Here is a 22,895-nt window from a genome sequence, read left to right as displayed (position 1 = left end):
GTACCAACCCACAATAGGAAGGAGAAGAGCGAGGCTGCCATGTACTGAATATTTGCCAGAAAGCTTTGCACAGGCTCAACAGGTCCAAAGCTTATATTCACTGAGCATGCTGAGTAAATGCATCAACTTTAACACCCCACTGGTGTTAACTCATCATATTAGTTGAGCTCTCTCTCTCTCCATTGTGCAGAGAAAATTGCCACACTCAGTGCTCCCACATAAAACAGTAGCAACAAGGAGCTGTTCTACAATAAAATGCTGTCGCCTGAATTTCTGACGCACGCAGCTTGTCAACGGCTTTTAATTCCACACATTTCAATGATGGCTTCACTATAACACAGGAATGAAGCAACAGGCATCAGCCTATAAAATTTTTAAAAAAAGTTTAACACATTGGGATATATAATAATAATAATAATAATAATAATAATAACTCCTTTAAACCTAACTACACATCTGTAATCCAATTGATTTAATCCATACAATATGTAATGCAGGTGTAACTACTACGACTGTTAGACAAACAACAGAAATATCCATGTACTACTACTACGATATGTAACAGGCTATTGTTCTTCAAGGAAATGATAAAATTCCCAAAAGCTCTGCTATGTAAGCAGGGGCCTGTCCAATATATTTTTAAAATTGGATTCTAAATTTCAACGGAAGTCAGTGAAAGGATGCAAGGATAGATATAATATGTGACCGCCAGCTAGATTTTGTTAGCAGCCTTGCCGCTGTGCTACGCACCAATTGGTGACAAGCTTTGGAGGACTGAGAGATGCACGGGAAGAGTGAATTGTAATGATCAAAGTGGGAGAAAATCAAAGTGTGTACTAAAAGATGGTTGAATGACAGTAAAGGTTTGATTTTCGCAGTATTTGAAAGATCAAGGAGACAAGACTGGGTGACCTTATCCTGTGTCAACACTGAAGCTACCAGCTGTTTGCTCATCATCTCAGATCATTCAAGTCATTTAAAGGGGAACTCTCGAAGCTTTTAGAAAGCAATTATTTAACAAAGAACACTACACAGCAAATTCAAAAGTGTTAAATTTTTTGGTGTTAATAGTCTTCTTGCAAAAGTAGAGTTAATTTTACTCTAAGGAGAGTCACATTCTTTTAATGTAACTCTGAGGTGTAAAATGATAGTAGTTAAAATCGAGTGTTAAAAATGAGTGTTTCTCTGTCAAATCTGGAGGTGTTACAATGGAAACATTAACTCTTGACCTCTTAACTCTGAACTCCTAGAGGGGCTATGACACCAACAGAGTAAATTCACAGACTCCGCCCCCAGCACGGCTCCAATCGAAGCTGAAGTGAAGCCGTTTCAGAACATTTTGCTCTACATATTTGAGTTGTTTGCCATGCTTGGTAAGTCACTTTTTCAAAGATTGTTTCAATTATTATTATGAGCTTTTACTTCTGTGGCTCTTTGGAGTTGAGACAAAGCTGTGTGAAAGGCATTAGCCATGTTGCTCGCTGATAGCATAATATTCTGTTTTAGCTAGCTGAAAGGTATTGTTTGCGGGCAAATACCACAGCCTTGAAAAAAGCTTGCATGTGAATTTTCAGTCAAACCTTTGGTCAAATACACCTAAAACAATGTCTAGAATGTGAAATGTTGGTATAATGGTGCTACTTGAAGCCTGAAAACGATCGCCCATAAAAAAAAAAAAAACAACACGAGCAAACAGCAGTAGCTGACGTCCTGACTGGGTTCTACGTTAGCATAGATCCCTCCAGAGTTTTGTGCACACGGTTTAGGTAAAAATGAAAAAGGTTGAGGTTTTACATTTAGTTCAGTATTACCTGTTGTCTGTGTCTTTGTCTTTTGGGAAAATACTTTACACAAGTAATGGCTCAAAGAGGATTCCTTTTTTTTTTTTTTTTTTTTTTTACTGTGCTGCAATTGTTTACTGGATTATTTGTGCCATTAATTAGTGTCAACTAATTTTTATTCAATCTCCACACAGGATATGCTTGTGAAGATGGAATATGGGGGAGAGCAGAAGTGCGTTGAAGTTCCACAAAGGGATGAATGAAGGACATGCATATTGTATTGAAGAAATAAGTGATGAGAATGCTGTTATTTGCATTTACCATGTCAGACCTTTTGATAAACAAAATTCTAATGAAAGTGAGAACATGTATACTGTTACATCTTTCAGAAAATGTTTTGAAATTGTGGCGCACAGTTCAGAATAAATGTTTTTCAAAAACCATTGCATCTTTTTAGTAAATGTTTATTTCCAAAAGAAATTTCTAGAAGTTCAGAACAGTAAAATTCCCGCTTTTTAGAATGAATTAGAAGATAACTCTTACATAGTTAAACTAAAATACTCTTTGAGAGTTAATATATAAACTCTTAACACCAAGTGTTAAATTATCAACTCCAGACAGATTTGGTGTTTAACACTAAATCAGAGTTAACGTACCAACTCTCCAAAAAGTGTTAAATTAACACTCTCTGGTGTGGACCCATATAGACACTTTAATAGTGTTGAAATCAAATCCGACAGTGTTAATTTGGACATGCTGGATTTGCTGTGTAGTGGACTAGTTGACCAATCTTTGCTATTGTCACTAGTCGGTACCAAACACACTAGATGTTTAAACTAACCATTTTACTTTTTAATTGATGCCCAGTGCAGTTAAATTGTTGTGTTCTAAATGCTATGCATCCACCGGCCACCAGATGGCGCATCAATGTTGAGAAATACCATAAATCTGTAAATTTACACCTTTTCTGTTTGTTAACACTGTAACTGTTAGTTCTTTAAAAGGCGAAAGGATGAGCTCACGCTCTGTTAGTGATAGGGTGAGGTGTTCAATCTACCAGGAGGGGCTCGAAGTAGGGCTGTATTTATATCGTACAACGGCAGGTTAAGCAGCATGAATCATTATTGAAGAATGCAATTAATTGTTTCAAATGCCTTTATTTAGAGAGTTTTTGACATTTTCCAGTAAACAGTTCTCCAGTTTAAGTTGATAGCAGCATCTTTCTAAATTTTAGACTAGTTGGTTAGTTTATTTTTTTCCCCTTTGTTTAGTCTTTGAAGAAATTAGTCACCCAGGAATATCCCTACTAACAGCCACAATGCTTAACAGGCAAAGCATCAAGAAGCAAAAAGGTGTGTGACCATCAATGTTATACAGTCTTTTTGTTCATACCAATATCTTTAATGATGAGTTAAAGATATTCTCCCTTTAAACAGGCTCTGGTTCCAGGCTCTGTTAAATACAAAAGATTTGATTTGTGGAAATGGAGGTGGTATACACAGCAGTGCATAATGATTAACATGCACTACTATGAATAAAAACGTCGGCCACACCTTTGAGTTCAGGTGTTTTCACTTCCACTGTCACAGGCAGAATCAAACTGCCTTTACAGACGTGTGTCAAAAAATGGGTCGTTCTAAAGAGCTCACTGAATTTGATTGGGGTGCTGTGATAGCCGGAGCCCCACTGTTGCAACACATCAGTAATTTCACTTTCTGAAATTACTTCCTTCCAAGATATTCTACATTATTATTAGTGTGGTATTATTGCAAAGATTAAGAGTTTAGGAGCGACAGCAACTCAGTCAAAAAATTGGCAGACCACATAAAATTATAGAGTGAAAAGTGCAGCACTCAAAACATCCTCTGGCATCGACATCAGCACAAAAACCGTACACCAGGAGCTTCATGGTAGAGTTTTCCACGGCTGAGAAGCTCCTTTAAGTGTAACATGTAAAGTGTAACTATATACATATGTGGCTGAGTAAGTATTTTTCAATAAACAGTGGGGTACTGCTGGCCTTAACGTAGTAACCATAAGTTTTATTCTTTAAACTTCAAAGAATATGTTTAGAAATAACATATTTCCACTATGTTGACAAAATGTTCTTCTTTTTAAGCCACTTGCTACTGGTGATTCTTCAAAATCGCTGCTCTAGAAAGAAGTGTAATTCTAGCCAACATTACTTAATGCTTATCTTTGATGTTTCAGAAAGACTTAAGTAGCTGACATGAAAATAACCTTTTAAACTTAATGTGGGACAGAAGGACAGCAGGAAGAGTGAAAAATGAGTACATGAGAGGGACAGCTCAGGTCGAGCGTTTTAGAGATAAAGATAGGGTGGCAAAGCTGAGATGGTTTGGACATGTGCAGAGGAGGGATAGTGGGAATATTGTGGAAAAAATGATATGAATATAGAGCTGCAACTGTGGAGAAAAAGAGGAAGAGCACAGAGGAGATTCGTGGATGTAGTGAAGAAGGACCTGTAAAGGGTTGGTGTGACAAAAGAGGACGGGGTTAGATGGAGGCAGATGATCCACTGTGGCAACCACTAAAGGGAACAACCCAAAGAAGAAGAAAAAGACCGATGGCTGCCAGGGAGTCTTTGTAACTTTGTTACATTAATGAAAAAAACCCTAGCCCTTAATTTGGCCCTAAAAAGAAAAAGAATATAATCTAATAAAATTCATATCTAATGTACATCTAATAGATTTTTATCCAAGCAACTCTCACTACAGTTCTATATAATTATCCTGTGACCTTTGGTTAAACCACAGCCACTGATGGGTGAATGTACATAGGAATTACGTGAGTGTATTTATCAGCCAACCTTGAAATGTTTTAATATAAAAGGTTTCACTGCATTCTTCTTTGAATCTATACAGACACATCATGAATTTAGCAGGCTGAATAGCTGCCATTGGCAATCACCTCAGAAGTTAATAAGTTTTGTGCTTAGTTCAGACAATTTGTTAGGTGTGTGTGTGTGCATAAAGGTAACCATGCTTGGAGCATTAGAGAAAAAGACAAGGGAAAAGGGAGGGAGGTGGAAAGAATTCGACAGAAATCGCTCACACAGATTGGACACAGATGTGGGATTGGAACACACAGCTGACATTTATCCCTGTTGTCATGCTTATTGGTTATTGTAGTAAATGTTAAAGTTGACAGCAACATGAAGGAGAGTGCAGCTTTTTTGCTCATTCAAAGGAAGAGTGAGTGTACAAAACCCTTGCAAATACCACTCAGTGTGAAAGCATCGGGAGATGAGGTCCACTGCTTGTACAAACATGGATACACACACACAGAGGGATGCCGCATTTTTATGGATCTGAAGGATAATAATGATACATCTCCTATCTGTGAAGTCTATATATTCAGTGTTATCACACTGTAATACTTTTACTTTGCTTTCTCAGATTTGTTTAATAGTATTTCGTGGGTATTTTTGTTGTTGTTTTCTGTTGTGAATCTTATCTTCAATGTGATTTTCTTTCCACTTCAGAAAAATGACTTTGTTTTTCATTTTCTTGAAGATTGTTATTGTGGAGACCCTGAATAATATATCATGTGCAGATCTGAAAAGTGAAACCAATGAAGAAAAATGCTTTCGTTCTAGTGGCGAGCGGGATTGTGACTCCACTTGTTGCAAAAAGAAGTCTGACAATATAAAAATCTATGGATTATTTATTTGTTAATTTAATAAACATTTGTCCCAGGACTTAGTGAATACAACATGATTTTGTAATTATGGTCCCGATTAGTGTCAAGAAGGATGACATGCTTGGGAGGGGCAAATTCAAGTTCCTGTTGTATGAGTTTGAGGAGCCCAGCTGTAGTCAGACCATCCATCTGTCATCATGTCCACTTTCAAAACAACGAGATGCTAAGCTTGAGGCTTCAAATCAGGAGCTGTTGAAATAGCTCCATCCATCTTTTATTTAGAATCAATGGCCACGTACAAGAAAATGGAGTCACTTCATTTTTTTTTAATTTCCAAACAATAGCTGTGGGTTCCTACTCGCATTCAGGAGTTAATCATTAATCCTAGTGAAAGGTTTTCTTTCCTCTTGTCAATGAAACTCTGATAAGGAGAAGCTAGGGCGAACACAGTGTTATTGACCGAAATGCCTTTTATACTGGCCATTGACGATGCTATTTTTAAACAAAAATGTGAAAGTAAGGGTTGGATTTCCTTGCTTACAACAATTGAGTGGAAATCAATATGAATCCTATCCAACCATCCAGGATTGAAACAAAGCCCATGACACACCTTGAGCAATATAATCAAGAGAAGTGGGAACAAGACACAGCTGAAACTGTAACTGAATGGAGAATCACATTACAAAGAGGAGGCAAGAAAAAAGTTAACACAAGGAATCAAATATTAATAACCCACAAGAACACAAAAACCTAAAAACATACATTCTAGTGCTGTCAGCGTTAATGTGTTAAAACGGGCTAATCCGCATTAACGCGCTAACGCAGATCAATCCGTGTAAGGGTAAGGGGTTACACACGTTAACGCTGTCATAATGTTTAACACGATTAAATATTTTAACACAATCAACCCATCTGGAGCACAGAATGGACAAACTTTGGACAAACTGCCCGAAATGCGTTGACAGAGACATTTCAGGGATTTTGAGTCAGTCTGCGCTCCAGATGGGTTAAATGTTCATCACATCAGTCGCGATGACGCGTTAACACCGACTAACCCCTTACACGGATTGATCTGCGTTAACACGCTAATGTGTATTAGCACGTTTTAGCACGTTAATGCATTAACCCTGACAGCACTAATAAATTCTAAATAAAATTACTAAATTACTTACCTGAATTACCAGAAATACAAAACAAAAGGAAGCTAAACCCCAAAATATAAACACTTCAAATGGCAAAAAAAACCCAAACCCACAGGACATTTCATATTGTGCATTAATAAGGATATTAAAGACAGCGAAGCAAACAGGGAGTGAGAGAGATGCTGATCAAGCATGACTGCACACACACACCAAGTCTGGAGAAGCACTCTACACTCTAATCAGCCAAAATAATTGGAGCCACTGGTGGGCTTACTCTGGCCTTTAACTGCTGTCTTTTGTTTGGATGTCATTTCAGATGTACTTTCATTCTAAATAATTATATTAAATTATTTTGATCTTAGGTTGCATTGATGTGTATTACAGATACATGTAGGTGTGTTAGGGTTAAAGAACCCTGGCTTTCTGCATCCTGGTTCACTGGCATTAATCATTAAAACATCTTTGATTACTAGTACCTGTAATTGTAGGTCCTGTTTTGACAAACAGAATATCAGAAGAGTTAAAAAGGCTAAGTTCTTAGGTTTGGCAACAATATTCAGTTCCTACACTTCATGATGGTTGAACTACTGTATGTATATGAAAATGCCACCTTAATTTAGCTACTGAATATACTGGAAACACAGAGGTCAGAACTTCATACACATTCAGTCTCACTAATTAGAGTCAAGGACAATTCAATCAAGCTGTCTTTAACCTCAAAGTCTTGTGACAAGGTCTAATCAGCATAATTAATTGAACTGAAGCACCTTGGTGTGCAGCATTTACACATTAAAAGGTTAAGTTAGACTGAGCTTGAGTCTGTTGACAGCTGGATGATAAACTGCATGTGATTTTTAGCGTAGCTGTCTCGATCCAGTCATTATCGATTAGTCCTATCACCTTTACAACAGAATTATAAACCAGTATCTGTGGGTATCCTGTAATTCTGCGATATAATAATAAGAGGGACTGTCTGAAAACAGAAACTCAACTGGAAAAGTAGCTTTATGTATCTCAAGTGTGCAGAATATTATTGCATAATCCAGTTCATTAGATTGTAATGCTACAGTTTGTGCCACCATTAAACCTTATTATACAAATATTTGTTTTTCTTTTGTGTTCACCACAGTGTTGAAGAATAAAGAAAGAATGAAAAGATTAAAAGAAAAGACTTTGTTTATTTGTATTTCTGATCTAGTGAGCTGGAACGCAGTGTTATTCGTTCTCTATTCATTCATTATTACTTGGCTTTCTTTTTCTTTAACACTTAGCAAAAAGGTTCTCGGTTCAAATCCATGATCTGGCCTTTCTGTGTGGAGTTTGCATGTTCTCCCCATGTCTGCGTGGGATCACTCCAGGTACTTACCACAGTCAAAAGAACCTAAATTAGTGTGACAGACTGCTGCCCTGTCCAGGGTGTACCCCACCTCCTGTGCTACGGTAGCTGGGCTTCAGCCTGCCCGTGATCCTAAATTGCATACGTGGAAGAAAATGGGTGAATGATAGAGTTTATCATTCTACTTTAAAGTTATGACAGATTTCAAAATATACATGTAAGTTTCTTCCCTTCAACTATGACACGCACACTGTCCACAAATTCACCTTACAGTGGCAAAAAGTGAGCAGTTACTCTGCAGTATTCTCTAAAGGAAATCACAGAATACTCATCAAGGAAAAAGTGGTCTGACAGCAAAAGCTTGGGGCTTGAGGGACACACACACACACACACACACAGACGTGATGAAGGCTTCTCCAGAAGGAGAGGAGCATGCTTGTTATATATTTTAAGATTTGGGCCAGGAGACTGCCAAATGTGCTAGTGTGTGTGTTGGCGGGAGGCTCTTTCATCTTCTCAGCCCCTCATCTGTCTTTGTATATAGATAAGAGTATGATGCTGAAAATGACAGTAATACAGAGGAGGCTGAAAAAAAATCACCTAAGAAAGGGGCAATAAAACGATGAAGTGACAGGGGGAGGTATAAGAATAGAAACGTCGTGATGGGAGGAAGTGTAACTCAGTGCAGGGGACCTTCCTCTCCACTCTGACAGAAGCTGTCACTTCCGCACTTCCACACCTCAGAGCGCCACAGCACTGCCCCTCATCACAGCCTACATCTACCGAGCACCAGTCATGGTTCAAATACTTCTAAAATAATGGGGAAACTTTGAAGTTTTAGAGAACATGTTCAGATGAACAGAATGGAAGCACAAAATGAACAAATAATGTGATGCAGTTTATCTTCATAACATCATTACAGCTCCATCATTTGCATCCTCTGAGCTTCAACCTGATTGCTGAGCCGCTTTATTTTACAAAAGGAACAGTTTTAACATTAAGATTTGTTTACGGCTAGAACTGAGATTGACATTCATATTTTACAATGGTGAAATTGCAATACCAGAACACAATACCATGTTGCAGTAAGAGCTTTTCCCTAAGAATAAGAAAATATAAAAGCTCATAATTCTGAACAGTGGTTACATTCCAGTATTTGTTTTGTTTTTCCAGCTGAAAACGCCACATGTAAAGCACAATCCCTGCTGTTACTGTAGTTTTTACAAGATTCTTCTTTGACTTTTAAGACCCCCCCAGTACAATGATGGAAACTGGTTAAGTTTATTATTTTCACTTTGTAATACGAGCAGTGGGAAGGCTGGGAATTAGATTTGGGAGGAAAAGTGCAACTCTGTGTTATATGATAAATTATTAAGGCGCATGACAACAACATTGAACTCAGAGTGGATGTAAAAGTTGGAACTGTTTTCAGATGTCGTAAATTCACGACAAAAAATAACTCAAAAATCTGTAATCTGATTTATTGTTAACTAGAATAAGGGTTTTTCTGCTTCTCCTACAGTAATGTGCAAAAGTCTTGAACCACCCCTCATTTCTTAATGTTTTCTTTCCAAGAAGCCATATTTGTTTGTAATTCTTTAAAGTGCACTGAAAGAGGAATAGTTCTCCAGGCTTTCTGAAGGTTTTCAAAAGGTTTTCTTTGGACTTTGGTATTTTGCTCCTTTTAATTCCGTGTACTTGACTATTTTCAGGCAATAGTTTTTTTTCTCTTTCTTTATTTTGTTTTGATGGGTTTTTTGTTGGTTTTTTGGCCACTTAACACTGACCTATGCATCCAAGTGAACATGAATGTGTTAGCTGCCTCGTCTAATAAAAGCCACTGTCACATCACATAATTTTTCCAGTTTATTTAGCTGAATCCATGAAACGTGTCAAAGATGAGAGTTTGACATTCATAAAATATTGTTTTTTTTATTCATTTTCAGTCCTTGTACCTGAAGTCCAGGCAATATTTTATTGTTTGTTAATCCTCTTTTAACACTGTTACGAGCATAAAAAAGGCACCTAACTCAAGGGATGAAGCACAAAACAGACAACTTAGCAAAGAACCAATTTTAGCCATTGGTTTAGGCTATAGGGAGAAAATGCTAAAGTATTTCTAATTACAGAAGAACTGGAATGTTAATCAGTTAAAACAGGTCTTATGGAGTGATGAATCCAGTAAAACACTGGAGGCTGTGTCATGGTCATGGTGCCAGTGGATCTTGATGGAATTATGAACACAAGAAGTAGCATCAGATTTTGATCCACCGTGCAGTACCATCTGAAAAGCATCAGATTCAGAACATCTTCATTTTGCGGCACTACAGTGATTCCAAACACACTGCCAATGCAGTAAAGGCAAACCTGGACAGAAAAACACCTGAAAAATACTTGTTATTAATCTCTGTCTCTCTTCCACAGCATGACTTTTATCCTGTCTTCCTTCTCTCTCCCCAACCGGTTGCCACAGATGGCTGCCCCTCCCTGAGCCTGGTTCAGGTTTCTTCCTGTTAAAAGGGAGTTTTTCCTTCCCACTGTCACCAAAGTGTTTGCTCATAGGGGGTCATATGATTGTTGGGTTTTTATTTGTATGTATTATTGTAGGGTCTACCTTACAATATAAAGCAAGCTGAGGCAACTGTTGTTGTGATTTGGCGCATAATAAATAAAATTGAATTGAACTGAATTGAAAAACCATCATGAACACTATCAGTCATGGATTTGGTCTCCCCAGAGCCCGGACCTCAACTTTACTGAAGTAGTGTTGAATCAGCTTGACAGAGAAACAAGGCCACCTAAGAGAGTTCATATGTGGTCAAACTAAATATTCATCTTCAAGCTCATAAGAACTGTACAAACCCAGTTTTTTCCTTTTATACTGTATCTCTGTGTATGTTTGCATGTGTTCTGATTAATTTTCCTACCAGAAAATAAAGACATGAAGGGCAGCTCAAGACTGTTGCATAGTACTGTTTGACTTTTTTTCTTACAGTAAATTTCCTCTAACAGGTAAGTTGACCCACAAGGCAATCTTCACAAAGCGACTTGCAGTACCCCTTTAAGGCAGACTGGTGTAAAGGACACACAGAGAGTAACTGAGCAATCTGCTACCCATGGAGGGATAAAGATACGGGTTTGGAAAAATGACAGCAGGGACAGCAAGACATAATGAGCTGATCAAACGATTGTGGAGAATGAAATGCCAGAGTAGCTTAGAGCGGTGACAGACTGAGCTGTCAGGGATTCCCTGGTCTTGGTGTGAGAGTCAGCTGCCTCTGCTCTCGCTGGATTCATGGATATTTTTGCTGCAGCATCTGCCTCGTTTGCTAATAGAGCTTTCCTTCTGCTAATCTTTTCTCAAATCTTCTCACACCACTCAGATTCCCAATTCACCATGGTCACTAATCACAATCACATCCAAAATGTGATTTCTTTTTAAAATTACCTCACATAGTCTGACGTTGTCTCTTTTGTATTTTCACTCATATAGTTTTTTGGTTTAATTCGAAACTGTTGAATAAACTGCCACTTTATTAAACCTACACATTTAGGGATTAAGTTACTGTGTCGAATATAGCTTATACAATCAAGCACAACATTGGGTGCTCTCCCTGGGCTCTTCAGACAAAGATGTACAAAGGGAACACTACTGAGGTCACACTGTTTCAGTCACCGCTTGCTGACTCGGTCTGTTTGTGTTATCGAGTCAGGAAGTATTTCAGTGCCTTGTTACAGTCAGTAGTCAAACATGCAATCTCAATTCTTTCTTCATCTCAAAGATAATGAGGGTCACAGGTTGGATGACCCGTGACTCAGTGCTTCAAATGTGGTAGCAGGAAAAATTAAGGCGAGGAGAATATATTATAATTATGAAGACGGGTATTATGAAATTTACACAAATGGCAGATGACTGAAGACGGCGATGTGTCAGTGTTGAGAAGTCATGTTTGTCCACAGCCGAACATAATAAATATGTATACAGGCAAATAGTACAACAGCAGCATCCCTCTGGAGTCCTCTTTCTCACCAGTCAACGTTTGCTACCCCAATTCTTGCTTGTCTGTATTTCTAGTTCAGTCATCCAAATTCTGAACACTGTATCTGAGTCTAAATGCTCCACACTGGACTTAGTGGACTGCAGAATTTACTCCCTCTCTTTGCCATTACCCACTGTGTACTGTGCAGGAGTGATCTTGTTTACTTAGAAATTTTGCCCGTGGGGAAAAAGCGTTTGGACTAAACCATATAGACAGATGAATAAAACGAAGAGCTGAAGGCTGCAAAGCTGCAGACTTACTGTGTCTATTTTGGGGGTCGGCTCTTTCTGATTACAAGGATTAAAATTCAGCACTTTATATTATGGCTTTGGCACTCACACCTGTGGCCCTCTGGGTAAAAATCTCTTTACTGACATCTTATATTAAAATAATTACACTATTTCTACCGTTTCTGTGAGTGGAGTTCGGGAGAAAGGCCAAGAATATTTTAGTGTCCACACCACTTTAAAGTTATAATCTTTTATTACATTAATGCTTTCATGATCTCAGACCCCCATTTTGATTATAGCTTTTTTTTTCAGCTCCTTTTCATTTACATTCTATAATCACTCTTGATGTAATGTAATGTTTGTTGGATGCAACGAAAAGACCCGTGCAGAATTTAGATTTTCCAAGCACAGAGGGTATTCTTGCACAAGAAAACTATGCATGCATGTAATTAAAAACAAAGAAAAATTCTCCACACCACTGATAACAGCCTCGCCGTCTATTGTTATTTCTCTTCAAACGAGGACCAGGAGACTGCCAAGTAAGAGTATTAAGCTACTGCTAATGTAAAGAGAATATGCTGCCTCACATTAAAAGCGTTGGACTGGCAAAACATTAGGGATTAATTATGAAAGATTTAAAAACTGCAATGTGTTTTGCACTGACGTAAGTGCTGACTATGACTGCTTATCAACAATCTTTTTTTTCTTTTTTTTTAGCGGTCCATTAAATTTTTAATGGAACGAGACGGCGCAGGCACAGTTAGAGGAGTGGTTAGATGAAGAGCTGTAGGTGACTGGCTGAATCCTCCTCTACAGGGTCATCATCGGCGATGTGATTCGCTGTGCACAACGGCTCTTTGTACTATGTGCTGCGTGAGATCAGATCCAGATCAGATCAGACATCTTTATAAAACCAAAGTGAGCTAATTGCACTAAAAACAGAGTCACCTGTATTTCCACTTGTGTTTGATGTTTAAGGAATTATTGTTGTATCATTAAACTGCAGTCATGGTAATCAACCAGGACTAATTATATCAGGATTACAGCTTAGTTTAAACTCTGCATCGCTCTTTTTTTTCTGTCTCTCTTTTTAACCATTAATCCGATAACACGTTCACTTCTACACGTGAAAGATCCCTAGTTTATAACCGGCAGGAGAAATAAACCCAGCCTCAGGGGATCACAGGCCCAGATAAACGGGAGGATAGCGTCAGGAAGGGCATCTGGTGTAAAATGGTGAAAAATCTCTGCCAAATCAAACATGCAGATCCACCCTCGGGAAAATATTGAGCAGCTGAAAGTACCTTTAATCCAACAGACGTGTTGACTAAACAATCTGTTTATTCTCAAAAAGTCCAAGTTTCTTTCAAGACTCTGCTCCTCCCCATCATCTCTGAGACTGGCTAACGCTCTGGGCTGTATCTCGCTACTGCCTAAACTTTCCTCTGAGATGGGGAATGATGTGCAGTCACTGTTTTGAGGGATGAATTGTGTTATTTCAATACACTTGCATCTAACCTCATTTGACAGCAACTACAGTGCTGTGAAAATGCATTTTACCCCCTTCCTGAGTTCTTAGTTTTATGCATATTTGTCACACTTTCATGTTTCAGAGCATCAAACTCATGTTAATATTAGACAAAGATAACCCGAGTAAATACAAAATGCAGTTTTTAAATTATGATTTTATTTATTAAGGGAAACAAGTAATCCAAACCTCTCTGGCCCTGTGTGAAAAAGAAACTGCCTCCTAAATCTATCAGCTGGTTGTGATAACAGGCTATGACTAATTTTCACGTCACTTTGGCCCACTTTCTTTGCAGAGGTGTTTTAGTTCTGTTATATTGGAGGTTTTTTGAACACAAGGGGCCTGTTTAAGGATCTCAGATTTAAATCTGTTTAATAAACCAAGTGTGCTTGAGCTTCAGGGGATGAATTGATGGTCAGATATTCTTCTTCAGGATTTTCTGATAGAGAGCAAATTTTTAGAACTATGGTAAGTCTTCCAGGTCCTGAAGCAGCAAAATTGCCCAGATCATCAGACCATCAAATGCTATATTACAAAAACCTTCCAGAAAGTTCAACTTTTGTCTCGTCAGTACAGAGAGCATTTTCCCAAAAGTCTTGGTGATCATCAAGGACTTTTATTGGCAAATGTAAAACAAGACCTCTGACCTTGACTGAGGCAAGTTAGGCCTGCAGTTCTTTAAATGCTGTTCTGGGTTCTTTTGTGACGTCCTGGATGAGTTGTTGAGTAATTTTGGTAGGCTTGCCACTCCTGGGAAGATTCACTGCTGCTCCAAGTTTTCTGCATGTGTGGATAATGGCTCACACCATGGTTAGAGTCCCAGAGCCTTAAATACTGGCTTCGTGACCCTTTCCAGAGTGACTGTTGTCAAAGTTTTTGTTTCTCATCTCCTCCAGAGTTTCTTAGATCATGGTTGCGTTTTGGTATCTTTTAGCCTACATCAGACAGATTCTGTTTAAGGACTTCTTGATTCAACGTGCCTGGCAGTAATCAGGCCTGTGAGTGACTCAGCTTTCCAAAAATTGTGGTTACGCAGTTATTTCATGATTTAACACGAGGTGGCGGTTACTTTTTCCACATATGAATAGGGGGGTGTAGACAGTTTCTTTCATTTAAGAAATATTTAAAAAGTGCATTTTGTATTTCCCCGGATTATATTTGTCGAATATTAAAAACCTTTTGCTCTCAAACATGTACGTGTGACAGATGTGCAAAAAATACTAATGAAAAATACTAAAACAATAAATCAGGAAGGGGGCAAATAGTTTTTCATGACACTGCATATCAAAAAATGATCTAATGGCTGATGCCAGCTTCAGATCACACATTAGTATGCCTCATTACCAATGCATGCAATTAAGAATAATCCTTTTTTATCACCATAATTTTCTTCAATAAATAAGTAATTTCTGCCTGGTTCCAAATTGTTGCTTCTGGCACAAACAGATCTACTCTGTTTTGCTGTGTATGACAGCCTGTAAAATAGCAGCCATCTTCTCTGGGCAATCAAGAGGCTTTTAGATTGCTTTGATACGGGTTCTCACGGTTGTTATGGTGCCTATCTATTTTCTGAGCCTCAGGTCTTAATCTTGAAAATCTCTCAACAATCTAGATCTCCCTAACTGTGTGTCCTCCATCTTATCTTCCTCTTCTGTCTCTTTCTTTTTGTCTCTGTCTTTCTTGCTTTTGTCGCCTGTTCTGCTTGCAAGCAGTGTTCGGGTATTTATGGGACGTGCTTATTCAATTGTCCGACTATGAGCTTCGGGACAAACACACTGACAAAATTCAAGCTTGTATTGCTTGATTGAGGACACGAGCTCTGTCACACAACCACTCAAGGAAGAAATGAGTCCTTGGTATTTGTCTAAGCTCTTGCTTGTTGCGCTCTGGATTACAAGGAAAGGGAAATAAGACCAATCTCATTATCCTCTCCTTCTTTGCTGAGCATTTAACTAGAGATTTTTTTTTTTTTTAAAAAGGACTTTATCTTTGTGTTTATTTGTGTTTCTCTTGTTTTATACTTTGCCTAATGTCAGAGATCATATCCCTTTAGAATAAGACATGCGTGACTCCTGGGGTGCTAACCTATGATGACTGCATGGCATTAGTGGTTTCATAGCACAGGGCCAACCCAAAGTCACACTTTCAGCCTCTCACTAAGGTCACTGCATCTCCCGAGGCTTGGAACAGACAGCAGCTTGGCAAGCAAGGGCAAATAGAAAGTAACGTTCCCTTAAAGGCAGGCTGTCTTTGGAAAAATTTGGATGTGAATAATGCAGAGATTTCAAGCCTCTTAGGATTAAAGTCCACTGTTTGTGTGGGTGGGCAGTCAAGCAGAGAGGATAACTTCCTTGCCACAGTCAGCATTATTTAATCAGAATCAAAGACAAACCGAATTACCAAACTTGCATATGGGAAAGACACCTCTGATGCATTCATATCTGCTCGTTAGACCTACTTCAGGATGAATTCATTCATTTCCCCTCGGTACATGTTCACAATTCTGAAAGAATATGAACAGCAAAATGAGCAAAAATCTTTTCTTCATTTTCCTTCCAGTTTGTCAAATTCAAGAGTGAGCTGCAGAGGAAGAAAACACCAAGTTGTGAAACTAAATTTAAGACGACTGGTAACTCTCCCTGGCAAACATGCACAGATGAGACTGTCGTTTTCTTCCCAAGATAAAAATACAGTGCATTACACCTACACCAAGCCTACACCGCACAGCAGGCACGGATAGCGGCAGCCAAAACCTGTCCTCTACACCTTCAGCGGAGAAAACAACAGAAACTAGTTGACCCCAATTATCCTGCCTTCACCACAGTCTTTGAGGTTAGATACGAACAGGATCCGCTGCCCTTCGAGGCCAGAGGGCGACTCTATCTGGTCTGCTGAAATAAAACTTGTTCGATACAACAATAACTTTGAGCCCCAAAGAAACGCAGAAGATCAAATTCTCCCTTCTCTGAATACACGATTGAAACTTGCTCTTAAAATTTGGCACTCTGTATCCATCAAATCAAAATGAACAGCAAACAAAGGAATCTGGCTTCTATGGCTTCTTGGTTCACCAGCTTTGTCACTAGTTAATCCTATTTAATCCAAGGTATCGGTATCAAATGTAGCCCAGCAGGAAAGTAACAACCTTCCCAAAGCTGAACAACATGCAGTGCATGTCTGTGTGTGTGCACTGTCTCATAGAAGAACGTGATGCTCGGTAACCATCCTGCTCTTAATATCCTATTAGGGGTAGATCAAGTGTACTGATGGGGGAGACTGAGTGTTATCAGAAGCAGATTAAAGCTCTGTGCAGTGTAGAGGGAATATGGGGAGTAAAACTCACTTCATTAAGGTGATCAAGTGCTTTGTGGCTGGGGCTTCTGTGCTACAATACAACACTTGCCTCGTGATGATGATGATGATGAAGATTGTATTGTGTGAAACTGCATTTTTCTTTCAATGTGGCACATATTCACAGAAGCAAATCCTAGAGCCTAGTATCACATTCAAATATACAAAGGGCATATCCAAGATACTTTATGCTTTTTTTTCATCTCTCTATCTGAGTTTATCCATGTCAAACACAATCAGGACACACCATCAGGCTCTTGTTGGCCGGATAATCCGTCTGCTGTGAGAGCACACACAGAGTTGGACCACTTAGCCAAGAGATAGATATTAATGACACACACGGAATGCACGCACTGTGTCTACACACTCCAAAATGAGAGGAGCGTCTTCTTCTTTTTTTTTCCTTCTTCTTTTATTTTCCCATAAATGGAAAAGATGCAGCAAGGGGATGCATTGTAGATATCGGGACTTGTAGCTCAACTGAGATGATATCGAGCATAAAAATAAGCAAAATGGTAAATGATAAAATCATGATGCACCTGGAGCTTAATAGCTCCAAGATAGACAAACAATTATAACCTATTTATGTTAGTTTTTGCTTGCGAGGAAGAAGCTTCACAGAAAAAAAGGGGGGCAAAGTATCATTTCATCATTGTGTGCTTAGTTAGATTACTGTGTCGTGTCTGGTGAAACGGTCAGATGAGCTGTCGCTGCAGCTCTCTAACCGGCTGTGATCCAAAGAAACTAAATACTAGTTCTTTCATAAGAGTCAGTACAGAGCGCGCTCATAACAGAAAGTCTATTCTGGTGGAGATTTAAGTTGTTTTTTTTTTTTGTTTGTTTTTTTTGCAACCTGTTAACCACAGCGTCGGTCTGCTGCTGGTTTGACAGCGGTCTGTCCACGCTGCTGAACCGCAGCTACCGCCACACACACACACACAAGCACGGGGACCTGTTCGTTCAGCACCACACCGCGGCACATAAACCTGAACACAACACTTCTGTGTCGAAATAATGGAAAGGCATATGTATAACATCAGTGACGAAAATGAATGTCATCGCCAAGACGCGCGTAGTTGCCAGGCAGTTTTTCATTATTATTATTTTTGTTATTAATTTGAATGTTTTCGGTGTTTCTCAGATAACTCAGCTGCTGGAGCCTTTACTTACACGAAAACTCCGAAAAGCAGAACTCTGATGCCAATCTCCAGAGCCAATTCTCGCATGTTTTTCCTGCGGTCTGGAGGCGACACGTTCATGATTCGGAGACAATCCGTCAACTCAAGCAGAAAAAAGGCGGTCCCGGTCAGTTCTGGAGGCTTTTTCACTTTTGTAATCCACCTTAACAAAAGCCCAGCGCTCCCTAATCGCGCATGCCGTGCACCTCCATTGCAACTCGGTCACCTGAAGCAGTCTTCCTCTCTTTTTCGCTCCTTCGCCTGTCTCCGCTCGTCCCCGTCTGTTTCTGTCCCCCTCGGGCGATTTTCTTTAAAGCAACTCTGTTGCTGACAGCTGCTCTTCTATCGAGTGAAACTCTTCCTCTTCCACTCCATCAGTTTCTTAATTTAAGATTGGAGTTCGGGGCCAGAAGATATCAGCCGATTTGGGAGAAGGTACAGGTGTGGGTCAGCACAGAGAGGGAAGTGATGGGAGGCTGCAAAGTAAAAGGGAGATACTCAGAGCGTCAGCGAGCTTGTGTGGTGTGGGTCTCGCTCTCTCTTCTCTCTCTCTCTCTCTCTCTCTCTCCTCTCCCTCTCTCTCATCCTCTGCGTTTGACTTTGGAGATTCAGATGACTAGAAGTTTCTGGAACACCACACAGACACTCATGGGAGGAAAAGAAAGGCTCGAGTGCTCATGTCCAACACTCCTCCATGTTTCTTCTTGTCTGCTCTGCACTAAAGAGACCTTGAACCAACATCTCTTCACAGACTACAATGACCCACTGGCTGTAAAAGCGACACAAAGCAGGGCGACCCTCCGCTGGCACAATCTGGGCAGGTGTTCATGACCAGACCCTTTACAACTCTAGTAGAACTAATCCATCAACACCGGTATCAGGCTTACCTGATATTACTGACACATGATATTGCAATCCTGGAACAAAAGAAGACCACTTTGGGAGGGGCGGAGGGACTTTCTCTCTGTTGGGCCTTCCACATACTGTCCAATCATACCCTATGACAAATCTAGCACCTCAGGGTCTAAGCAGTCAGGCAGTGATGAAGAAGCACAGACAGCAGCAATACCTGTGAGCCAGGAAACCTTGCCAGCCTTTTATAGACACACATGAATATTTTATGCCCTCTAAAGCTGGCCTTCCTGCATTACCTGCCAGTCTGAAACGTGCCGCTGTGTGCATTTGAATGCGTGTTATAGGCCGTGAGGGAGAGACCACTGAAGAGAAAGCCCCAGACCACAGATTTCTTTCTGGGTCACAAGCTCTGCAACCTGGGACGAAATAGAAAGTCTGCATCTTGCTTGGTTAACAAGGCATCCCTTTAGCTATGTGTAGCTAAGATAAATAAATGTAGGCTATGGGTGCACGCTCTTATACACGCAGATGCACAGCAGAGGTTTTGATGTATTCCCTTTTTTTCATACATTTGAATTCTAGGTGATGTGCCTGGAGTCTTTGCCAGTTCCCTAATAAGAACAAAACAAGAGGAGAAGCGAGATGGTGGTAGGTTGGTAGGTGAGCTCCAACTTCAAAGCTTTCTGCCAGCCATCAGAGTTTTCAGCTTTTAGAGAACCTGCCATGTTTATTACAAGCTATCAACATTGTTTTTATCTCGCAGCATCACAGGACTTGTGATTTAGCTGATTCACTCGGGCCAGACAGGCTTTACAGACTTTCCAAGCATCAACACAGGGTGACATAAAAATTATTGGATAGAGAAAAAAAGAAGTTTGTTCTGTCTGGTTGATGCCATGGTGGCTTTTTGTTGCCAAAAAGCAAACATTCGAGTTGTGTAAAAATACACCGCTTTCCTTTTTGTTTCAACTTTGCTTTTTCATTTTCTTTAAACACAATTCACACTTTCATTTATGTGTTTTTGTGACCCATCTCCAAGTTTTCCCCCTTCCACTTTTCTGGAATGTAGACTGTGAGTCACATTCCCTGAGGTTCTGGTTACCCTTCAAGGTTAGACATATAGCGCACTCCAAAACAGGTTGTACTTCAATAAATCAAAGTTGAAGGCATCATTACAAAGTGCTCCTAATCGCTTCCATGGGTATGGGTGCATATTCTCTGAGACAGAGTGACTCATCACGCCACACAGAGATTGGTTGAATCAATTCCCCGAGTTCTTCACTTTATTGAACCTCACTTCTCATTACACTTTTATTGTTTTAAAAAAAAAAGTCTGGTTCATTTGCACACAGAGTCATTTTATTACGTGGGCAGCATTTACACATTCTGATCTAAATATGGACGTCTGAAGTCTGATGCTGTTTTTCCAGCATTGTGTACTACAGGGCTAAATAAGATGTGCATTTGAAAGCATGTCTTTTCAAGGAAAGTAAAGCTGAAGACTCTGTGAGGAAAAACATCCAGTTTTATGTTTTATTCTTGGAGTTCTATTATTAGTTCCCCGAAATCTGAATGAGTTGTTAAGCAGAACAGCCAACTGTGAAAGACAATTCAGCTACTCCCCAAAGTGAAGACGCATATTTCACGGCTTGGTTAGCATCCTCTATCAATTACAAAGTAGCATTCCACAATAGAAGAATGATTGTTTCAGATAATGAAAACTAGAAAATGGAATACTCTGAGCAAGAGAAGCAAAGGTTTTCGAGTTCAAGACTTCCATACATGTTCATTCTCTGCTTATAACAGCTATGAATTTCAGCAAATGAAGCATATGTGTAAGTTCAATGAGGAAAATCTATAATCACTCATCTGCCTGCTTTCCTCTTTGTTCCGCCACTAGTTTGTTCATTACATCACTACCACTTTCCCACGCTGTCAGTCTCATTACTGACATCATTACTCTAGTCCAATCATCTTCTTGCCTGGATTCTTTGAGCCAGTCAGACTCCACTCTGTGTGGTTTAAATCTGTGCTCTCTGTCATTCTCACTTTCAGACTGTCCTTCATGCAACTCACCTGTCCCCATCTCCACCTCACCATAGTCACAAGCTTCATCTTCACCACCATCAGTGGCTAGATTCCAGCCTGTCCAGTCCTAAATCCTTTCACCACTGGGATTTTGTTCTGCCGTGATGGGTCATCAGAAACTCATCAACAAATCAATATCTCAGCAAATCATGTTAAATTCTGCCAGTCTCTACTTATTGAACTTATAGATTTGTATGTACAGTATATCTGTTAATATAACTCTTTTTTGCAGTGGATTGAACTGAACACAAGGGATGTCCCACTTTGCCCTTTTTGTTTTGCTTCACAACCAGATCCCAAGCTGGTCCTGAAATGATCACTAAAGTACAATTTACAAAATAAGGGGGAAAAGAATATCTTTATTGTTGCATGTTAAATGCAATCCTGTTTACCTCACCAGGTTCCAGCAACTACTGAGGACGAAAACATTCAGTGAGGGCAAATTTCTTCTGAGACGAACTTCTCTGCAACATAGACTTAATCGTAGACATTTGTTTTTACAGTATTAAGGGGTCACAGATGTGAATCCCTCCATTAAATTAATCAAACTTAACCACTGAACTTGTCTGAATAAAGATGACAGAAAACTACACCAAGGAGAGGAAATGTTATTATCGTTTTCATACTAGGCTCCATTTTAATTACTTACCGTAAGTGGAATACCTTAGGTAAATATTACGTAGGATTCAAAAGACTATCCAGTGGAACTGCGTTTCTTCATGACCAGTAATAATAATAACAATAATAATAATTTAACCAATCAAAATCAAGCTAAAACTGAACTTTTCACATACAGTAAAACCTGAATGTGCAAACAGACAAAAAAGCAGAAGAATAAAATAAAATACTACAAATAAAAATATCTGTAAAGGTTAAGTCCAACTTTACATCACATGAAGATATTAACAGCTTATTTAGGCCAAAAGTACAGTTTCTGACTATTGCTTTATACTGTCACGGTAAAAAGAAAGTGCAGCCTCTGCAGGCTCTAAGGTTTTGCATATCAGGGTAAAAACCGAGTCCTTAATAGGTCTTAATATGAGGTGTTTGTGTTGACTTGCTGTGTTTGGTTTTCATTTGCTGTGCGCTTTGCCAAACATAACATACTTTGGTCTGTCAAAAGAACATTGTTCCAGAAGCCTTGTGGTTTGTTCAAGTTTGCAAGCCTGAGCTGTGCTGCCATGTTCTTTTTAGAGAGGAGAGGCTTTCTCCTGACAGCTCTTTCAAATAAGATGTACTTATTCAGTCTTTATCTCATTGTACTATAATGAACTTTAATAGTTAGCATCCACTTCAGTCTGAGATGGCACGGTGGTTAGCACTGTTGCCGCACAGCAAGAAGGTCCTGAGTTCAATTCCTCCATCAGGCCGGGGTCTTTCTGTGTGGAGTTTGCATGTTCTCCCCGTGTTTGCGTGGGTTCTCTCTGGGTACTCCGGCTTCCTCCCACCGTCCAAAGACATGCAGCTTGTGGGGATAGGTTAATTGGATAATGCAAATTGCCACTAGGTGTGAATGTGCGAGTGAATGTGAGTGCGAATGGTTGTCTGTCCCTGTGTGTTGGCCCTGCGACAGACTGGCGACCTGTCCAGGGTATACCCCGCCTCTCGCCCTATGACAGCTGGGATAGGATCCAGCGCCCCCTGCGACCCTGAAAAGGATAAGCGGATGCGAATGGATGGATGGATGGAGGCTTTCTCCTGAC

The 22,895-nt window shown here is 39.6% G+C and overlaps 1 protein-coding gene across 1 annotated transcript in view; it reads right to left on the bottom strand.

The window, feature by feature from the left end:
* The window catches only part of plpp4 (phospholipid phosphatase 4), a 49,144-nt gene extending 30,426 nt beyond the window's left edge, over window positions 1-18,718 (bottom strand). Inside the window, exon 1 of the mRNA XM_082557757.1 lies at window positions 18,242-18,718. Coding sequence (XP_082413883.1) covers window positions 18,242-18,330 — 89 coding nt within the window. The 5' untranslated portion in view covers window positions 18,331-18,718. The remainder of the gene's footprint in view (window positions 1-18,241) is intronic.
* Between the last annotated feature and the right edge of the window lie 4,177 nt (window positions 18,719-22,895).

This window comes from Aulonocara stuartgranti, assembly GCF_965226115.1.
Source record: "Aulonocara stuartgranti genome assembly, chromosome: 13".
Taxonomy (NCBI): Eukaryota; Metazoa; Chordata; class Actinopteri; order Cichliformes; family Cichlidae; genus Aulonocara; species Aulonocara stuartgranti.
Note: the sequence above shows the minus strand (reverse complement) of the source record. Positions and strands in the feature narration are given on the sequence as shown.